Raw genomic sequence first — 19,874 nt, forward strand, 5'->3', positions numbered from 1 at the left:
AGCTCATAGCATGGCACAGAACTTTTTTAAGTAACATAATAACAGTGTGTAATTTCCTTTTTCTCCAAAGTCAGATTGTTCTGATTGTGCAAGATCCTATTTCTCATTTAAATTTTTTTTTGTGTAGAAAAGGGTCAATGTGAAATTGGGTTTAACTTCTAATTTAAATATTGCATCATTACCATTATTAAAAACATATGGCTTCATGAACTTGTCCTATAATTTATGCAATTATAGTAGCATATTTTATTGTTTCAAAGACCGATATTTTGGTTTTCTTCATCCTTTGAAGTTTATACAGTTTTTTTTCAGCTCAGATTGTTTTGTACTTTTTCTTTCTTATTAAACAGGATTTCATGGCTGGCACAACACAGAAGGGACGCTGTGACACTGTTTTCAACTTAATGAAAAGAGGCTGCCAATCAGATTTGGTTGAAAACCCCATGGTTCATGTCACAATACCTAGTGACCATGAAACAAATACACAAGTGACACCAGGAAAAGTTTCAGTCCAACTGCGTCCAGGTTGGGTCATCTCTAACACATTGATATTGTAATAAATTTAAAATAAAAACAATAGTTCTAAGTACAGATATTTTATGAAGAGGCATCTGGAATAATTATTTGGAAGAATGATGCTATAGCATTGTATTGTAGAACTGTGATGGTGTTGCTCCCATATTCAAGTATCATCTTCACCAAGAATTGTTTCTGTCAAACACAGCTCGGAATAATTCAAGTACTAAGTGGACAGGGAACTTTGATGTTTTTTCCTGTTTTCTTATGTGGTTTCTTGATTCTTTAGCCACTTACACTAACAGTTTTGCCTTATATGTGTATATATATTCCTTCTGAAAGAAAATAGAGTTATAATCCCTAAATTCATAATTTGATAAACTTCTTAATTATTTCTCTACTTTCAAGTACATTGACTAGACAAGTAGAAAAATACCAAAACCATAGTATAAGACTACATTCCTAAAGAATGTTCACTGCCTGAATTTTTTTATAACTAGTATATCTCCATTTACCCTCAGCACAAGTCTAGTTAAATCAGTGTTCATTCTCTGTCTCTAAAAAAGCTGTAACCAACAGCCAAAGTGAAGGTGATATAAAGGGATGCAAGATTATCTTTCACTCAATAAAATTTAATTTATTTCTTTTTCAAAGAGAAAGAAATATGTGAGAGGGATCAATCTTTGTCTTAAAAACATTAAATGCTTAGGAGAAGTGTTTTGCTGATCTTCACTGTAGAAATGGTAATTTTCTGTCAATTACAAGGGAAAAAGGAAGATCTGCCTGAGTGTAAAGCACAAAGGATCTCTGTTTTTCACACTTTATAATAATAAAATAGTCAAGGTAACATCAGCACTTCTCCTTTCTTCACTCTCCTTTCAAAGTGACTGATCGCTGCTTCAAGAAATGGTTCAAGAAACTGAGCTACCTCTAAGCCCTGTCTGTGATCACATTAATTTCCAAAGGCATACTGGATTCATAGGAAAAAAAGTTAGCTTTCTCAAATTTGGTTTCCTTAACCATTTTTTCAGTAAATAATGAAATTAGGTTTGGAGTTCCTTATGCTTTGTAGAAGTTTTTGCATCAGGGAGGCAAAAGAATGAAATTTCAAGGACTCCAGAAGAAAAACTTTTTATATATACATATCTTGCCCATATTTTCCACCTCAGGGAAACACACAGATATCCCACTATAGTTTTTTCTCAAAACAGACATTTGCTACAGTATAATCATGCAGCAAAGATGCTTTTGTTTTGATGCTGGGGGGGCTTGTCACTGTTTTCATATACTCATATCAGTTAGGATTTATGTGGGAAAAAAAATAAAAGCTGCACTCAGTATCTCACTCTATGCAAACTGGAGACCTGCAAGGGTCATTTACAAAAAGTAATTCAATTTACATTGGCAAAGAGGAAACATAAATTACAGCACACTGAAATTGTTTTCCTCATGCAAGACCTAATACAGACAAATCCTGACATTTTCAGATGGATTATGTTCAAAGACCTTTGGAAGAAAGTACTTTGCATATTTAAATTTTATGAGTCAGATCTCTATACTGGATGTACCTTTTGATAGTTTTAATTGAAAACCTGCATTTTTCTTCTGTAACATCTTCCTTCCTCCTGTCCTTTGCTGTATCTTCATTGCACAATACTGGATTAGATTCTCCACTCATCACATGAAGATCCTGAACTCACTTCTGCTCTAAGCTCACACTTTGGATGACATAAAATGATGGCTAATTTGAAACTGTGAATTATTGTACCCACTCTGCCCATACAAATCAATTCAGTCATTTTCCTGACATTACAGAATACTAGACCAGCAAAAATGTGAGGACTGGTTTAAGCAGCTTCCAAAGCATGAAAAACTATCATCTTGAAATAAGAGTTCTATTTTGTACATACCAAAAGATGGATTTTTTTTTTATATTAAAACATTTTAATAAAATATATATTTTTTTATCCCACAGAGTTTTCTCATCAAATCTTTGGGATTTGATGAGCAGTTTGGGATAAACTTGTATCATTATTTATGTGAAGTTTTGAGGCTGTGCTGTCCTTGTGGTGTGTATGTAGTTTTAGATTCTGTCATATGACAAACTATTTGCAGGATACATTTACATACTTTGAAGTGACAACCTTGAAGTGACTGACCCCAATTTGTATGCAGATCTGTGTCCTTTGTGAGCCACAACTGCTTTTTGTTATAATGCCAAAGGGATTGCATAACCATGAATTTAAAACAAAATGGAGAGAAGTCAGATTTTTACAATAAATTGCACAGTGCTCCTGCAAGAAAAAAACCCAAGATGTTCTCCAAAACAGCCCTTTATGGCTTATTTTTGAATGCTTCTTCAAGGTTTAATTTACTCTTGGGAGATTTTCTTGTTTGTTTGTTTTTCTCTTTGCTGACACAAACAACTTTGTGCTGAGGTTGCTACAAAAATAAATGTATTTTTAAGCATGTCCATTCAAAAATAGTAAACAAACATATTTGTTTCTTTTGTTAATCAGGAAGTGAAGCAAACTTTATGTTAAAAGTTCGTCCTTTAGAGAAATACCCTGTGGATCTTTACTATTTAGTTGATGTCTCAGCCTCTATGCACAACAATATAGAAAAGTTAAATTCCGTTGGATTTGCTTTATCTAAAAAGATGGAAAATATTTCTCTTGATTTTCGACTTGGATTTGGATCCTATGTGGATAAAACTGTGTCACCCTATATTAGCATTCATCCAGGTAGAATCCATAACCAGTGCAGGTATGTAGTCTTTTAACATTTACTGTAGCACAGAGACGTGTATTTAATGTCAGAATATGCATTATACGTATTTATTTTTAAAATTCTTCAGAATTTATCTTGGTTTCCTTGTACCACAGTTCTTTGACAAAGTTTCTAAGAAAATGCTGAAAATTCTTTTACAGTGATTCCTTCTGAAATACCTGCTAAATGATTTCAGAAAAACCGTTTCTGTATCAGAAAAATGTGCTGTATTTTCTTTAGCAAAACAAGCCAAAACCCATGCTGCTTTGTTGATGTTTTGTATTTAATTTTAAATTAAACTGTTGTGGTTTTCGTTATTTTTGGTATAATACCTAGATTCATCACAAAGCTTTTACTTTCTGATCTAGGTACTTTCTAGTGTATGGTCATGTGTTCATTAACTCTTTTGTGATAATTCTGCTTTTGTCAACATGATGTGGTTTCTTTCAGCACATTTAATGAACATAAGTGATTCTCTGATCTACAGTTCTAATGTGAAGTAGCTCCTCTTTTAAATACAAAAGATGTTCTGGCCTGCATTTCTTTGTTCATGCCATGCCTTATGTACCTTGGGTTCAACACTTACATGAAGTGAGGAATCACTTCCAAAACCCCCAGAAAACAAGATTATGCACAACAAACTCAGAGCTGTATAAATGATAGTAGTTGGAAAAGTGAATATTAATTCTTCATGCTTTCTTGCTTGCCTTTCCTGGGAAGACATGATCCAAAGTTCTGTCAAGTCCCTAAGTACCCTTTATGATTTCAGTGGGTTTTGAATTGGTTCCAAGGAGTGGAGTTCCTTCTAGAGATGTGACTGCCTTTGGATAAAGCAGTCATCTAGACCATCTATGTATAGTGAGTGGATATTGATTAGCATTTCTAGGTCACAATGTATTTTGCCTAAGAGGAGACATCTGCAAAGGTATTAATCCTTTCAATGCCAGTTTCTCTTCTTTGACTGTACCTTGATTTGGAGGAGAGCAGGTTACAGTCTGGATGCAGCACAAATTAAGAGTTGAAAGCTGCTCAGCACCTCTGGAATGGATGAGCACTTCAACTTGTGCCATTAATCACATCTGGGAATGGGTCCCAGGTCAATGACCTGTACAAGTGCTGCTTCACTAGCTTACCTATGATAAAAATCAAACTTTCTCCCTTATGCATAATTTGAAAAAGTATCATTTGCTATGATGTTACTGAAAATGAATTTTCTCATCTATTTGATGAGGTAATTATTATTAATATCAGTATTAATTTTGTGTACAGTTATGTAACACTAGTGGATATAGGAAGTTAGATTTTATTACAGTTCAGTAGACTGTGTAGCAACCTATTAAAAGATCTTACTGTTACAGTATGATAGTCTTTTCTCAGGATAATGAACAGCGAAGTTGTACCACACTGTAGATATTCCAGAAGGTTTCATATACTCCCTGAGATCATCCCATCCCTCTTGTTGCATTTTTTGTTCTGTATGAAACACTACATATATACTGTTAACATATTAGCTAAGTTATTATATACACAATTCCATAAAATACAAGATAATATACATTCTTTGTAGTTAATTATAACTACTTCCCACTGAACTTAATTTCACATGGACTTGCTCTTTTTTTCTGTAAATGTTTCTTATTCTGTGTTACCTACATCTTCATTAATATCAGGATTTTATGGGTTAATGTGGATTCAATATTTTCATTTCCTTCAAAGGAAAAATAAGTCTTTTTTATTTTTTTGTTTTTGTACAGTGATTACAATTTAGATTGTATGCCTCCTCATGGTTATATTCACGTGCTATCCCTGACTGACAATATAGCAGAATTCAGAAATGCAGTGAATAAACAAAAAATATCTGGGAATATTGATACACCTGAAGGAGGTTTCGATGCGATGCTCCAAGCAGCTGTGTGCCAGGTAAGGAAGCAACTTATTTACAAAAGAGTAAAGAAATAGTAATTCAGGCACTATATATATATATATATAAAGAGAGAGAGAGAGAGATAAACTGGTGGTCAGTGTTCCTGAATTCAAAATGCCAGTGCTACGCCTGATAATACTAAGATTTTTTTCTTCATTTTCCATTATTTCCCCCTTAAGTAAAAATTTCCAATTGAAACTGAAAAAGGAGAGCATGAAGGAACATGTTTCAGTATTGGTTAGGGATGTTCAATTTCTGGCTTTAACCAGCCTAACCAACATAGGATGGATGATGAAAGCAACTGCTTCTTGTTTTAACAGACACATGTATGAATTTCAGTCAATTACATAATTAGTTTCATAAATCATTAAAGCACTGCTTGTGTTCCTCAATGAAGACATACCATTTGACATTTCTGCTCCTTAAGAACTTGAAAATTGAAGATGTTTTACTTAACTGCTTGTGTAGATAAGGATAACAGAAGAACTTCTATGTTCTCAGCTTTTAAAATTTTCAAAATTTAAAACAGTACAAATCAACTAAAAATTAACTTTTGTACATTGATAAAATGTCATCACAGTCTGTCCCATGCAGAAAAGGATAGAAAAGATCTGCATGGATAAGTCTCAACCTTAAGCATATTAGATAACAAGAGTTTGTTTTGCTCTAGAGAGCTATTTTTTGTTATTGTTTTTCTTCTTATGCATATTAATGCAATACAAATTTTGAAATTTTGCTGATTCATGGGTTTGGTAATGCTCTATAAAATATTCAACTTATATTCAAATCACAGGCTTGGCTTGTTTCTCATCTGTTAGAATGATGTCTGGACAATTATCTTGTCCATCTTCACACTATTTTTCTGTACAGTACAATATCTCAAGAACAAAAAGTAATCCAAACTATGCTAAAAATTGATAGTTTGGTCCAATTTTATTTTCAAATTTTGATGAGCAGGTAAGTAAAAACCACGCTTTATAAACACTGTGATTGAAACTCTTACAAAGAATTATTCTGGAACTTTGGAAAAATTCCTAAAAATTCAGTGTTTCTCACTGGACACATTCCACACTTATGACATGTGAGTTCTAGAATAATATATGCTTCCAAGAACAATAGAATGGAAACATTCATGAGAATGTGGAGGCTTTCCTGGTAAGTGAATTGTGAACTGAAATGGATGGGAAGAATGTGCAATTCATAATGACCATCATGAACTATAAATTATATTAATGTGCACTCATTTTGCCTACAATAGACCTTTATAACTTGCTCCATCTTGCTTTAACCAATACATCATAGTTGCAAGTAGCAGGTTAGGACAAGGAGCTGCTTTAAAATTTAGATTGCTGTGACATATGTAGGTAGGAATCATACAGTCACAGAACATCTCAATTCAGAAGGGACCCATAAGGATCATTGAGTCCAACTCCCTGCTCCTCACAGCATTACCTAAAGCTAAACAAGTCTCAAGGTGACAAAGTCAAATGATGGAGTCTTAGGAGAAGATGTTTTTACAGTGCTGGAGGAGAATTTGGAGTGATTTAAGACAAATCCTGTTTACAAATACAACTTAAAATACTCCTTCTTTAGAGGGATGCTGCCTAGGAGTGTCCGAGAGAGACTGATGCCTAAAGTACAAGTTGGAAAGACATGACACCCCTCTGTACTTGTTATTCTTGCTGGCTTGAGATATTTAACCTCCTTTCAGAGATAGGAGAGAGTGAGCCTGAGAAAGAAGCTAAATTCCTCTCCATGAAGAAAGGAAGGCAGAGAGTAAATCACAAAACCTGGCTGAGTACATGGACTGTATGCAGGTTCATGTTTCACATGATAATCATAGAGATTGTGTGTCATAAGAAGGAGATAAAATGGAAGCAGTGAAAAAGTAGATGGAATAAGCAAGACAGGGAATAATGAAAAATCATATGATGTGTTTCCTGTGTGCCTCAGAAATTTGATTATAATCAGGGAGATAAATGTTTTGAAAATACAATTTGCCATCTCTAAATTGATTTAGGTATAAGTTTACCCTGCTGCATCCTTCACATCACCAAATTCCTGAAAGGCATTCAATTCACCATTGAGGCTGCCACTTTGCTATCAATCCCCTAAGATGGTGAATAAATGTAGCATTTTGCTTCTTAATAAGGAATTTCTCAATTTATAATTGCATTAAGTCCTTCAAACTTTAGTTTATTGATTTGTGATTGCATACTAATGCACTTTCCAGGAAATTGTGTAGGAAAAGAAAATTATAGAGTGATGAGAATATAAATCAAAGTAAAAATAGAACAGTGCCAAGTATCAATATGGATGAATGCATGTTTACTGATTGTAATGCTTCCTAGGACCCCAGAGGATTTTACAAACTGTGGGCTTTGCATTTGTTACTTAACAGTGATGTACACAATGTGGCAGCTGTTATCAAGCCCTCGATATAAAGCATAACTGACCTGTGTAGTGAGATATGGCTGTTTAAAAGCAAAGAAAATGGTAAATGGAAAAAAGCAAAGAAACTGGTAGATTTCAGATGTAATACATTATGTGTATTTCCACACAAAATGCTTTAAATAGCCTGGTCTAAATGCAATGCTGCCAGGCAGTGTAACATCTAGAAGGTGGTCTTTCATGTTAATTTTTTGTTTTGTTGTTGATTACTTTAGAAAATAGGTAGCTGCTGCTTTCTTACACCTAATTTTGTTTTCTTTGTAGAGCCATATTGGATGGCGTAAAGAAGCAAAGCGACTGCTTCTTGTGATGACAGATCAAACTTCCCATCTGGCCCTTGACAGTAAATTAGCAGGAATAGTAATTCCCCATGATGGAAACTGTCATTTGAAAGATAATGTGTACATCAAAGCTACGACCATGGTAAGGTATATGTCATGGATTTTTCCGTCAGAGAGGCAGTGCAAAACTGTTTTAATGAAGTTTTTAGACTCCTCTCAAAACATTTTTTTTATTTCAGTTATTATAATAATATTATTCCAGGTAGGGAAGTTGTGAAATGAAGAATTGGTCACCTGGCACATTGACATTTTTTTTGTGTGAACTAACGTATTTTGGAGTTCTGAATAAAATGGTACAGAGCAAAGAAGGATATGTTGTGGTTTTGGTGTGAGTTTTTATTAGCATCTCATAAAAATCACACACATATTGTATAAAATATAAGTAAGAAGTGTGTGGTGTGATATCTAGCACAAGTAGAAGCTGGTAATATGTAGGAGTTGTACAATCGTGCTCACAAGACAAAGGTAGTGGCTATGGTTTATGGTCAGAGGATACACAGGAGTGTTGGTTGAAAGGCTTGGTAAGAATAAACCAGGGGGCATACAACAGCAAAGAGCTATCTCAAATGGATGGACTAGCATTAAATGCATTCAGATTTCACAGTGGAAAGCCAATGTGTGGTAATACAAACGTCTGCAAAAAGTTGCAGCAAATCTGATGTAGCAAAATAAGATGCCTTCAACAGACTTTTTTAACTTTCAGGATATTTTCTTCAGTAATAGATAAAGTAGTTATAAGTGACTGAAGAAAGGAATTTTTCCTAAGAATTATAGGCTTCAACTGCTTTGGCTATTTTCTTAAATAAATATGAATTGTTTATTTAAGAAACATGAATCACTGCTTAATTGCAGTGTAATCCCCAGAAAGCAGAAGTATGAGCTATGGTACAGTTAGAACACATTGAAGTTTTGTTCTCAGTGCTGGCTGCCCTTAGTTAAAGTGTACAGCCTGTGTTCAGCCAGAGCCAGCAATGTGAAAGTGAAGTCGGTGAGGGCTTGTGTAAGTGGAGTTAGACCTGAATGTAGTCCTGGCAACTGTTATTTACAAGGATGGTGGAGCAGCAGGAAGAGGCTGCTGGCTGTTGTGCTATCATGAAATACAGGAGGTTTCTGGGAAGCAGTGAGTGTTTGGGACCTTGCTGAACGGAGGAGGGAGATCAGTGTGTGCCAACAGGAAGGTTATTTAGGTTTCCGTTTATCTGACGTTCATGCATTCATATACTCCCTCTGTCACCTCTTGGATATTTCCTCACAGATGTCAGATTTTTTTTTCCCATTCTAATCAGCCTATTCAGTTTATTCTACTTAGAGCAAATAATCCTGAAACTTTTCTTTCCCAATGCGGAACATTCTGTTTTTCTTTCTTTTTAGTTTTCTTAGTTGCAGTGCTATAAATCAGAGAATATTTGCTCTGCTTATTCAATAGTTGCTAAAGGTAAAAATCTTTTTGGTGTTCAGGATTCCTTTGATAATAAAGATATTTTCTGTTTCAGGAAAAAAAAACAACAAACTGTATTTATTTTCTGTCCAACTTTTGGAATTAATTTCTGTTGCAACTGAAAAACTCACCAATGGAAAATATGGGCAAAATGAATATATGTCTATGCAGCTATGATAGATTGATGCTCACTGAAAAAATGGTGTTTTTACTGATATTCTGCATTCTGGTTTGATAGCTCATAATAGAACTTTCCCATATGGAAAATGAAATCTCCATGATGACTGCTACTGATGTATTTTATGAAATTGTTTTTTTTAGCTTCCCCAATGAAATGACCTTGAAAGATGCTTAGATCTGTGTGGAACATTTAGAGCCACATGTTTTCTGGCTGCTAACTCCTTTTTTTTAACATATGTGCTAATTTTTGCATGCCCACATGTTAACAGTAGGCATCAACTTAGTACTAGGAATTGCATTTTCTGGAGCAGATTTGATGACAACACAATAGTGTCTGTAAGGGAAGATGTGCTGGTTTCTTGGTTTTTTCCTCTCATCCATGGTAGATGTGATTATTTTATTTATATCCAACTTCAAATGAGTGAGTGAAATCAGAGGGCTGAAATAACTATTTGGTACTTAAATGAAATATCATGAAAGTCTGTCAGTCTTTTAGAAAACATAATATGAAACATATTTTTGGATTTTTTTGGTATCAATACAATTTTGTTTGGCTGTACTAAATTAAAGACTTCTGCAATTACATTGTTTTCCTGCTTTGATTCTTAGCTTTGGGTAGTCATGAGAAGATTGTATTTTGGCATATTTTTATTTCTTACTTGAGCCAGTTTAGAGGACTTTGCTTTATTTATTTGAACAAGCTTAGACATCAGAAATATTTCCACTTAGACAATTTTTCTGCATGTTTCTTTCTAACTTCTGCTAAGCAGTCACAGAAGGGTCAGCAAAAAAAATGCATGATAGGAAAGAAATCTAGTCTCTTTTAATTGGACCTGTGCTTGGTTAACTCCCTTTCTGAAATGTTTAACATTTGTATTAGTTATCTTCTCAGCTTAACCAAGTTAAAATAATAAAATGAATTATGCAATTGAAACAAGAGAGATGATCTAAAATTAAAGTACATTTACCTGAGCAGTAGTGGGAAGAGATAAGATGAAAACACATAAATTACAGCAAGGTTTTCACAGCAAGCAAAGTAAGGCTCCATGAGTGACCACTGGTACCTTATATCATCTCTTTACATAAACAATTAAAAAAAATCATCAGGTACCTTATGTCATCTCTGGTGCCTTATGTCATCTCTTTACATAAACAATAAAAAAAACTTAAAATGCTAGTGTGGGTCTGTTGATGCTTTGGGCTTTGTTTGGTTTTGGTTTTTGGTTTTTTTTATTCTATTCAATTCTAATAAAAATAAACCAGAAGCTGGACACTCTAGAGACCTACTGATGACAAGTACATAGAAGTTCAGCCTTCCTTGTGAGCAGAGGTAATCTGGGGATCCTGTTCCCGCAGCCCTTGCATGTCTGTGGGTGTCATAAGCTCCATCTGAGTAAGTTTTTATTTTATGAAGGCTTGGAAAGCTATTTCTGATACTCCTGATGCCAGAGTTCAGCCAGTAGCTGCAGAGTTGCTGAGGAGCCATTCTGCTGTAATTCAGACAGATCTCGTATCATGTGCTAAGCCAAAGGACTGACCTATTTTGACAGCATCTCATGATCTCTTGGTACTGCCCCTGTCATTCTCACATTTATGGTGCAGGAGGAGTTTGCAGAACTTCTGGCTTCACTCGTGTCCTAGGACCACTTGGTGTGTCTGTGGTCTGCCAGCCCATTGCACGTGGCCTGCAGGGTTGGGCAGCACAGTGGAGGCCCCACCACTGTGCTCTGTGCCATGGAGAAGGAAGGAGGGCTTAGCACTGTGTGGTAGGCTACTCTCTCCAGCTGGAGCTGTAAGAAGGCCTGTTTGATACTGTGTCATCTACCTTTCATCAGTTATCTTAAGGAACATAATCTTTTACCAAAGCATTGAAACATTGAGAGAGGAATGTACCCTGGCCAATATCAAACTGCACCAAGAAACTCCTTTGTTCTCTCTGTACGTTATACAGGCTCTTTATAATTGTGCAATATGATGGAAAATGGATTTTGCTCTCTTGCATAAGATTCTCTTTGTCTCAGTTGTCTTGCTATTCAGATTATTCCTAGTAGGGCTGTTGACTTGCAGGGTCTCTTAAGTAAAAAGGGACAATCTGAGGAGAAAGAAATTGTTCAGGGTAACAGACTGTGTTTGTGCAAGAGAGAGACAATAGGGGGGGAAGATGATGAAAAATACAAGGAAAAGAAAGAGCAAACTATGTAGGGGATAAAGGTTGAAGTAGCTGACGTAAGTGGAGGTGTCCAGATGAAATCTTTTCAAGTAGAATCACAGGCCAAGACCCCAGTCACTTCTTTCTTTTTAGTCATGAATTTTAACTGTTGAATTTAGTGGAGAACTGTTGAATACTTCTTGAGAAGTATTCATTTAAGGCTGGTTAATAAGTGGTGATTTTCAGATACAGTTTGGTTTGGAGTACTGGAGCTGAAGGGATCTCCCATAACCCAGGTGTACAAAGCCCATTGGGACTACACAGACACCCTTGAACTTGCCCAGATCTTGGATGAAGAGGCAGTAACACAGCTCTTGTTCTCAAATCCATGTCAGATCTCTTAATGAGAAGTGTAGAAGAGCAGGTCATTGGCACAGGACAGGCTGTCATAGGTACTCCAGCAAATAAAACAATGCGTTACTGAGGAGAGCTGTGAAACTCATGCCATCTTCTTCAAGCACAGGTGTGGTTAAGAAAATGTAGCAGGTCATCATGGTGAGGACTAGAGTCATCAGCCCTTAGGTAGGTCTTGAACACACCAAGGAGAAAGCTGTCAGTTGTAATTACCCTCCTTGCTGTGCCCAAAAGCACACCTCATCTCAGTGTTTCATGTTTTACTTTCTCTCTGGCTTTTGCACAAGAACCCACCTATTATTCCCTGTTCTTCTAGATGGACCATATCCTATCCATATTTCTTTAAGCATAAGACGCAGACCAACAAAATAACATTGTAGAGTCGTCCCACTGTGCAGCAGATCAACATAGATGGCTACAGATAACCCTAGGTGATGCCCTGATGATTTTTTTTTTAATTGTTTTTTAGGATGGCCCATCCTGGTTTTGATATCAGTCTACCATTCTCTGTACGTTTGGGAGTTACAGTTGGATTGGAATCAATCCAATTTGATTGATTTGAAAATCTGTAATGTGTCATATATGAAATACAAGATTTTTCCCTACTAATCTGCAATCTTCTCTTTCCTGTTGTATTTTGCAGGAGCATCCATCTCTTGGGCAGCTTTCTGAAAAATTGATTGACAATAACATCAATGTTATTTTTGCTGTTCAAGGAAGCCAGTTTCATTGGTATAAAGTAGGTTAGAAACCTGTTTTCTTTTTTTAATTCTGAAGGCACAATATTTATACTTAAAATTAAAACTGTGCATAAATTATTTCTTTTTCATAGGATCTGTTACCTCTCTTGCCTGGTACTGTTGCAAGACAAATAGAATCCCAAGCAGCAAACCTCAATGATTTGGTGGTAGAAGCCTATCAGGTATGAGGAGAGTGACATGTTCTATGTAATATTTGTATATTTTTCATCTTTTATAGCCTGAAGTTGGAATTTCCAGGATCTCGTCTTCCAACTGAAGTCTGCAAGGATACATTCCGTACTTTTCCTAATGTCCAGGTGGATAGGTGATACTATCTTTTGACAGCTCTCCAAGTCCCAGGCAGTCAGGGTCTCAAAGCCAAGAGCTTCTCATTTTTAATTTCTAAGGATGCTTCTAAATATTGTATTTGGTTTTCTATATCTGTTGCTATGTCACTTCAAAAGATGGTTTATTTATTTGAATTTTGGCACCTCAGATCTTTAGTTACAGACCAGACACCACTGTCTAGGCACCATATAAATTCAGAGCAAAAGCCTAATGCAATATCTGGAGAGTTCTGCAGCATAATTTTTAGAAAACAAACAGGAAATGGGAATTTACAAGGAGGTAGTTTTAGAACAGCGGATATCGTGAAAAGCAGTATCTATACTGTAAAAAGCAGAGTAATGACTTGGGGGTTTTAGGCATGGAAGTGAAGAGTTTTGATAGAATTTGGGAGAGAAAAATGGAAATGGCTTTGTGAACTCTTGCTTGGAATCATCAATTGAACGTAATAGTTTGAGAAAGAGAAAGTAACAGTGTGGGAAATACCATAAAGTCATTTTCCACACATGATTGACACAGAATGGCAGTTTGAAAGTGAAACAGACATGTTGTTAGTGAAGGAAAGACAGTGTAAACAGCTTTGGTAATGAAGCCAAGAAATAGACATTTGAGGTACCAGAGCATGGGGAGCCCACAGAGCAGCATCTGAATGAATGTGATGGTTTGCATGCTTGAATGCTGTTAAGATGTGCAGTTACACACAAACATTCTGTTTCAGAAAGTTGAAATCTCAGCTTCAAAAGTATATGCAAGGTATCCACATGTATCACTTTTTTTTTTTTTTTAATTTGTTAGATTTGGGAGGCTGAAATTATCCATTTTACTTGCTTAACCACAGAATCAAGCAATTTGTTTTCAGCAAATTGGCTATAATGAAGAGCAAGCCCCCACGTCTGTTCCTAATTCATAGAGTGCTTTTGCATACACTTTTCTCACTGTCACGTTGGAGACATTGGGAGAAAGGCAAACACATTCAAAATCAGAGCTTAGGGGTAGTCAAATTGCAGAGAAGTTCTCACTGGTATTTTATTTCCTCTTATAAAGTCAAGAGATCTCATTTTAAATATGGAGGTTTGCAGGAAGTTGCTGGCATAGAATTTTGAAAATTGTAGTCCTTTTGTATGACAATTTTACACTGTCCTTCCTAAATTGAAACACAGTTCTTACTCAGTGCAGGCAAACATTCAAGGGGAGGAAATGAAATTTTATGAAGCAATTACTTTGTTCAATACAAGATTCAGTGGGACTTTCCTGGTCCAGCCACCCCCAGTTTGCTTTAGGTTTATTTTCATTTTTCAGACACTGACTTTCTTCCCATTCTAACCTTCATCGGATTTCACAATTTGAGCTTTTTATCATAGTTTTAGGGGCTTTTTACTATATAAACACATGGTGAACAGGTCTTGAATGTGTTGCATTCTAGGAAAAAAAGGACTTAGATAAGAAAATAAATTTAGTGTTGATATTCAGTGACAGTGGGCCTCTTTCACTCTTGTTCCAGGCAGGGAAACCTTAGCCTTAGCTATGGAAAACCCTGGCTGAAAATCCCTGGCTAAAAAGCCAAGGATGAGTCACTAATTTTCAAAAAGTTACTACTAAGATAAACATGCGTTAAGATTCACATAATTGTGTTTCCATTTGTAGCAGTAAAAATATCCCACTAAACTTATTTTTAATAGTAATATGACAGGAATTTTAAAAATCCCTCTGTGCAATTTTCAGTTCATAAATTTATACAGAGCTTTAATAAATTTTTAAATCGTCAAGAAGTGTTTCTTCTTTGAAGGAAGCAGGATTTTAGGTCATGTAGTAAATACAAGTTACAAAGTAGTTGCTTTTTCATTATTTTTTATTGCAAAATCGGCCAATAGCTGGCTTTTATAGTCTTAGTTTACCCAGAAAAATCAGTAAGAATAATCCCAATAGCCTTTAGGTCACCCTAAGGTTTGTTCAGAGAAATTTTTTTTAAGATAAATGCAAAATATCAGAAGTTTTTAAAGTGTCAAGTCAATTAGAAAACTTTTCTGCTGGATAACAGTGGTTCTGTGTATGTTTACTGTTGTATTTTAGGTGTGTTGCTAAAAGCCAGCGTAGACTCAAACAATGAGCAGTTTTTGTTGCACATGATTGTTGGAATAGATTTTCAAATTGTGAAAAATGCAGTCTCAAAACCATGTTAGCAAAGCTGAAAACATTTTTATCTGGAAAACCTAATCCTCTTTATCAGAATTACCAGTTCACTGGTTGTGTATATTTGGAATGTAATTGGGTCTCTACATAGGAAACAAAGCTTTAATTCATTCCTTTATTCACACAGACAAGCTTTCTTCATTTTTAGTCAGACATAGGAGCCATACTTGGTGTTAGTCACTAATGTACATTGTGTTTTGAGATGCAGTGCAATTAAAACTTGTTTTCTGGTTACAGAAACTAATCTCTGAAGTGAAAATCCAAGTGGATAACCAGATCCAAGGTCTTCATTTCAATATCACTGCTATCTGTCCTGATGGAAGTAAAAAACCTGGCATGGAAGGATGTAAAAATGTGGGATATAATAAAGAAGTATGTTGATAGTTCTCATTCTTCAAGGAACTGGAATACTTATTTTTCTGTTTGGTTGGGTTTCAATGGTGTGAAATCTTCTAGGGATTTACTTAAACTGAAAATGGATTTATGTGATTAATGATCACAGGCTCTCTATTATTCTCTGGGTTTATTTTTCCTGAATCTTATTTTAATTCTCACTAATCCTGTGGAACTAAGGCTCAAAGCTTTTCCTGAAAGCTAACGTCCATTAAAACTTTCCTTCTTTGTCCTCCACTGGGCACAACCACCACATCCATTGTGATGAAATCTGTACGTAAAGAGGTTGAAAGATAATCACCCAGTGGAAAAAAATCACTGGAATTTGTGTTCCTTGGGACTAGATGTCACCTTTCTCTCTTCTTGCTTTAGTAGTCTTCCTGCACAATCAGGGTTGTGGATAATTAGTTTATTTTTTAAACCAAATTAATAAAAAAAATTATTCCCATTTGAATTGGTGGCACCTACTGAATGAAACAGAGCATCATGCACCATGAAAATGCAGGGGAAGATGTCTGGCTGAGGTAAAGAACATGGTTTTCTTCCCAGAAAAACTTCTCTGTGCATTGATATATTTATTTAATTGCTAGACTACTGGAGTCTTTTCGCTTGCCAGGAAGAAGTCTGTGTTTCTAGAGAAGAGGGTCAAGTTCTTTCCTGCTTGACATGTACATATGTCTCAGCTAGTGTGAAAAATAGCTTTTGTGTAAAAATAGCAAAACAAATTAAATGTGTGAATTGTAATGTAAATTTGAATGTATTTTATGTTCTTCTGAATTTTCTCTGCATGCCGCTGATTGTAGCTTTTACAGTTTACAGGAGATCTGCTGTTTTTATTCTTAAGGCATCTTTTCCCCTCTGTTGGTCCCTGGGCATGTCATAAGAAACAGGACTGGAATTTGTTCTGTTTAATGAAAAGAAAAATATTTATATCTGTTTCTTTTTAATAAAAGCCAAGCCAGTTGATTGTAAAAGATTGCATGTGGTCCTAAACCTCTATGGCTGTTGAAAATGAGCCATCCTTAAGAGATTAATTTATTTTAACCGTAAATCCTTCTTTCAGTATTTGTTTACAGACAAAATGCTTTTCCTTAATTCTCACATTCCTTTCATTGTCTAATCCTTCTTCCTTCCTTTTCTTACCAAAACACAAAGTGGATTAAATTCTGGAAGAATCCTGTGGTCTCTTCAGGGTGAAAAACCAACTTTGGCTATTAGCAAGTGTCATGGTGTTGTAATTATTTAGTCACCACAGGCTCAATCTATCTGCTGCTGTGTTCAGAATCAAATTTCACAACTCATATGCACGACATGATTTTCCCTTCTCTCCCATTTCCCTGCAATTCTTCCAGTACTGTTTTGTACATGAAGATGATGTTGTCTGGCAGGGCTCTGTGTTGAATAAATCACATTCCTTAGCTGCAGCCTGTCCTCCCCACATGATATGCACCTGCTGTATGAATCAATTCCTCTGTAGCCACACTTTTGCCCTGCAACCCAAGGGAAGAAATCTCAATGCATGGAGAGTGTGGGCTGCTGAGGGGTTATGTGTGTAGTGGCACATTTGAGAAATGAGAAGAAGAAAAGCAAAGGGTGAGACAAAGCCTGTGTGCCCCCTCAATATGACATTAAGTGCATGTTTCTGCACAGCATTCTTCTCCTGTTGTCCGTGTGGGCAGCCGCAGCCCCACTTGCCACAAAGCCACCATTGTCCCCAAGGGCTGGGTTGTTCTCGTGTGGGGGCGCAGCGGGAGGGAGAGACAGTGATGAGAGATGAATGGCCTCAGTATTTGCGGGTTGTTTTAGCCTCATATGTAATCAGTTTCTCGGGGTTTCTCCTTTTTTATTTGGAAATCTTTATTTTTTTGGTAGTAAAGATTAAAGGTATTTGCTTCTCTTGTGTTCCTCTCTCACTTTTTCCTCCTGGTTACCTTTTCTTTATGAGGAGATGAGAAAGAGTTGCTTTGCATCAGGAAGCTGAAAAAATTCAAAACTTTAGAGAGAATACCCTGTCAGAAGTGTACTGCACAAAAAAACCCGAAAAATAATTGTAAAATACAAGATTGATATATAGTGTGTCAGACATGTCAGAGCTGTCAAAACCTTTTAGAGGTGATTGATGGAAACTGTGGCACTCACCTAACTACAAAAATGATCCTTAGTCCTGTGCTAGAACTGCAAAAAGCCATGGCAGCTGCTGCTGTAGTGGGCACTGCTGGGATGAGAACTTGGAGGACGGTGGTGATGGCCATGACATGGCCTGGAGCTAGGCACTGGGTCCATGGAATTGAGAAAAGTAACTGCCAACGTGTGAACTGTTTCTGTGTTTCAGTAGGGGTAGTCAGGGCCATCCAAAAATCTATATGGTTTATGTGTTCATGACCAATTCTGCAGCAGGACATTCATTATAGATTCTTTTTATGAAGAGCACCTCTGTTTCTGTTTGTGTATTGTCTTGTTCAATCTAGTCCCAATTCTTACCTAAATATTCCTGTGATATAACAGAATATACATGTTAAATAATAGCAGGAGCATGGTGATGATATTTCTATTTCCATTTAATTTGTATTAAACTTGTCTTTTGCAACTACGCTTTCTTAACTTCAAAAGTGGACTTCCTCTATTATTAGGATTTTACCTATATTTGTGATGCCTATCATTACTAATATATAATGTTTGAAAAGTGACCACTTGTATTTCGCTATTATCAGCTAGTGCACATTCATACACAATATAAGATTCTGCTTTATTTATGTGTTAAAATTTTTAAACAAGTGCAAGCAAGAAAATAACAATATTGTTAAATCCATCTTTATTTCTTCTTAGGTACTTTTCAATGTATCAGTTACAATGAAAGGATGTCATACAAGTGGAGGAAGAAAATATGTCATACTTAAGCCTATTGGTTTCAATGAAACTTCCATTGTCAATGTGCAGCAAAGCTGTGCCTGCCAGTATGGGGACAGCACAGGGCGCAAAGGAGTGTGGGCTGATGAAACTTCTGACAGCCAACAGTCCCCGTGCAGTGACAGTGACTGCAGCTTTAACAGAGACACGCTTCCCTCAGAGAAGTGCAGGCAACACCAGGACCAACCCATCTGCAGTGGTCAAGGAAATTGCATAGATGGGAAATGTTTCTGCCACAAAAACAAGCTAGGCAAGGTGTATGGCAAGTACTGTGAAATGGATGATTTTTCCTGCCCCTATCACCAAGGAAACTTATGTTCTGGTAAGTTGCAGTGTTTATGTCTATGTTTTCTTGGTTTGTTTTGTTTTCTGAGGCTACTTTACATGATGCAGCTGAAAACAATGATATAAGGCTGTCAAGAACTGGAATTGTTTGTGCAGAATTAGTGTGGGAAATGTCCTGAACATCCTGTTAGGAATTCACACTCCTGGACTTTTTTTACCACAGGCATACTGTCTTCTAAATTTCACCACCGTTTTCTAGGGGATAGACTGATTTTTTTTTTCCAAAGTTTAGCTATTTTAATATTTAAATCTCAAAATTCTTAATAAGTAATTATACTGACTTCTCAAACAAAAAATAACATTATTCCAGGAAGCTAGTTGATACATTTCAGTATAATGGAAATATGAGATACTGAGAGATTAGGAAGTGATTATTGCTTCCAGGTGAGATTCTGATTTTCTACTACCCTAAATCGGTCCTGTGAGACATACAGTGGCACTTGATTTCAAATACTGGTATAAACATGAACACTGTAGGGAATGCCTGCTTCAGAAAGCAGACTCCTAGTGAAACAGAGTTGTTAGAAATTTTCATTCTTTTTGTAGTCCACTTTATGGTAGGGAAGAGGAAAAAAAAAATAGGAAATGGAAATTGAAATTGAAATGGAAATGGGAGTGGAAAATGAAAAGGAAGGAACAAACCTGGCCTGTGCACATGAACTTTATACTATTTCTTCCACTGAATCTTGCTGTTTATTTGAATGGAATGTTTTCTTGCTAACAAGAAGTTTGTTTAGTTTGCCTGAAGACTATTTTCCTGGTCATTGTGTAA

General features: G+C 36.0%; 1 protein-coding gene across 2 annotated transcripts in view; it reads left to right on the plus strand.

Moving 5' to 3' along the window:
* Positions 1-19,874, plus strand: part of ITGB8 (integrin subunit beta 8) — a 48,209-nt gene that overhangs the window by 17,255 nt on the left and 11,080 nt on the right. For both annotated transcript variants that reach the window (XM_058022547.1, XM_058022555.1), the window contains exons 3-10: positions 351-525; positions 3,036-3,282; positions 5,040-5,205; positions 7,925-8,083; positions 12,826-12,921; positions 13,015-13,104; positions 15,695-15,829; positions 18,677-19,079. In XM_058022547.1, coding sequence (XP_057878530.1) covers positions 351-525; positions 3,036-3,282; positions 5,040-5,205; positions 7,925-8,083; positions 12,826-12,921; positions 13,015-13,104; positions 15,695-15,829; positions 18,677-19,079 — 1,471 coding nt within the window. The remainder of the gene's footprint in view (positions 1-350; positions 526-3,035; positions 3,283-5,039; positions 5,206-7,924; positions 8,084-12,825; positions 12,922-13,014; positions 13,105-15,694; positions 15,830-18,676; positions 19,080-19,874) is intronic.

The sequence above is a fragment of the Melospiza georgiana genome, chromosome 1 (genome assembly GCF_028018845.1).
Source record: "Melospiza georgiana isolate bMelGeo1 chromosome 1, bMelGeo1.pri, whole genome shotgun sequence".
Taxonomy (NCBI): Eukaryota; Metazoa; Chordata; class Aves; order Passeriformes; family Passerellidae; genus Melospiza; species Melospiza georgiana.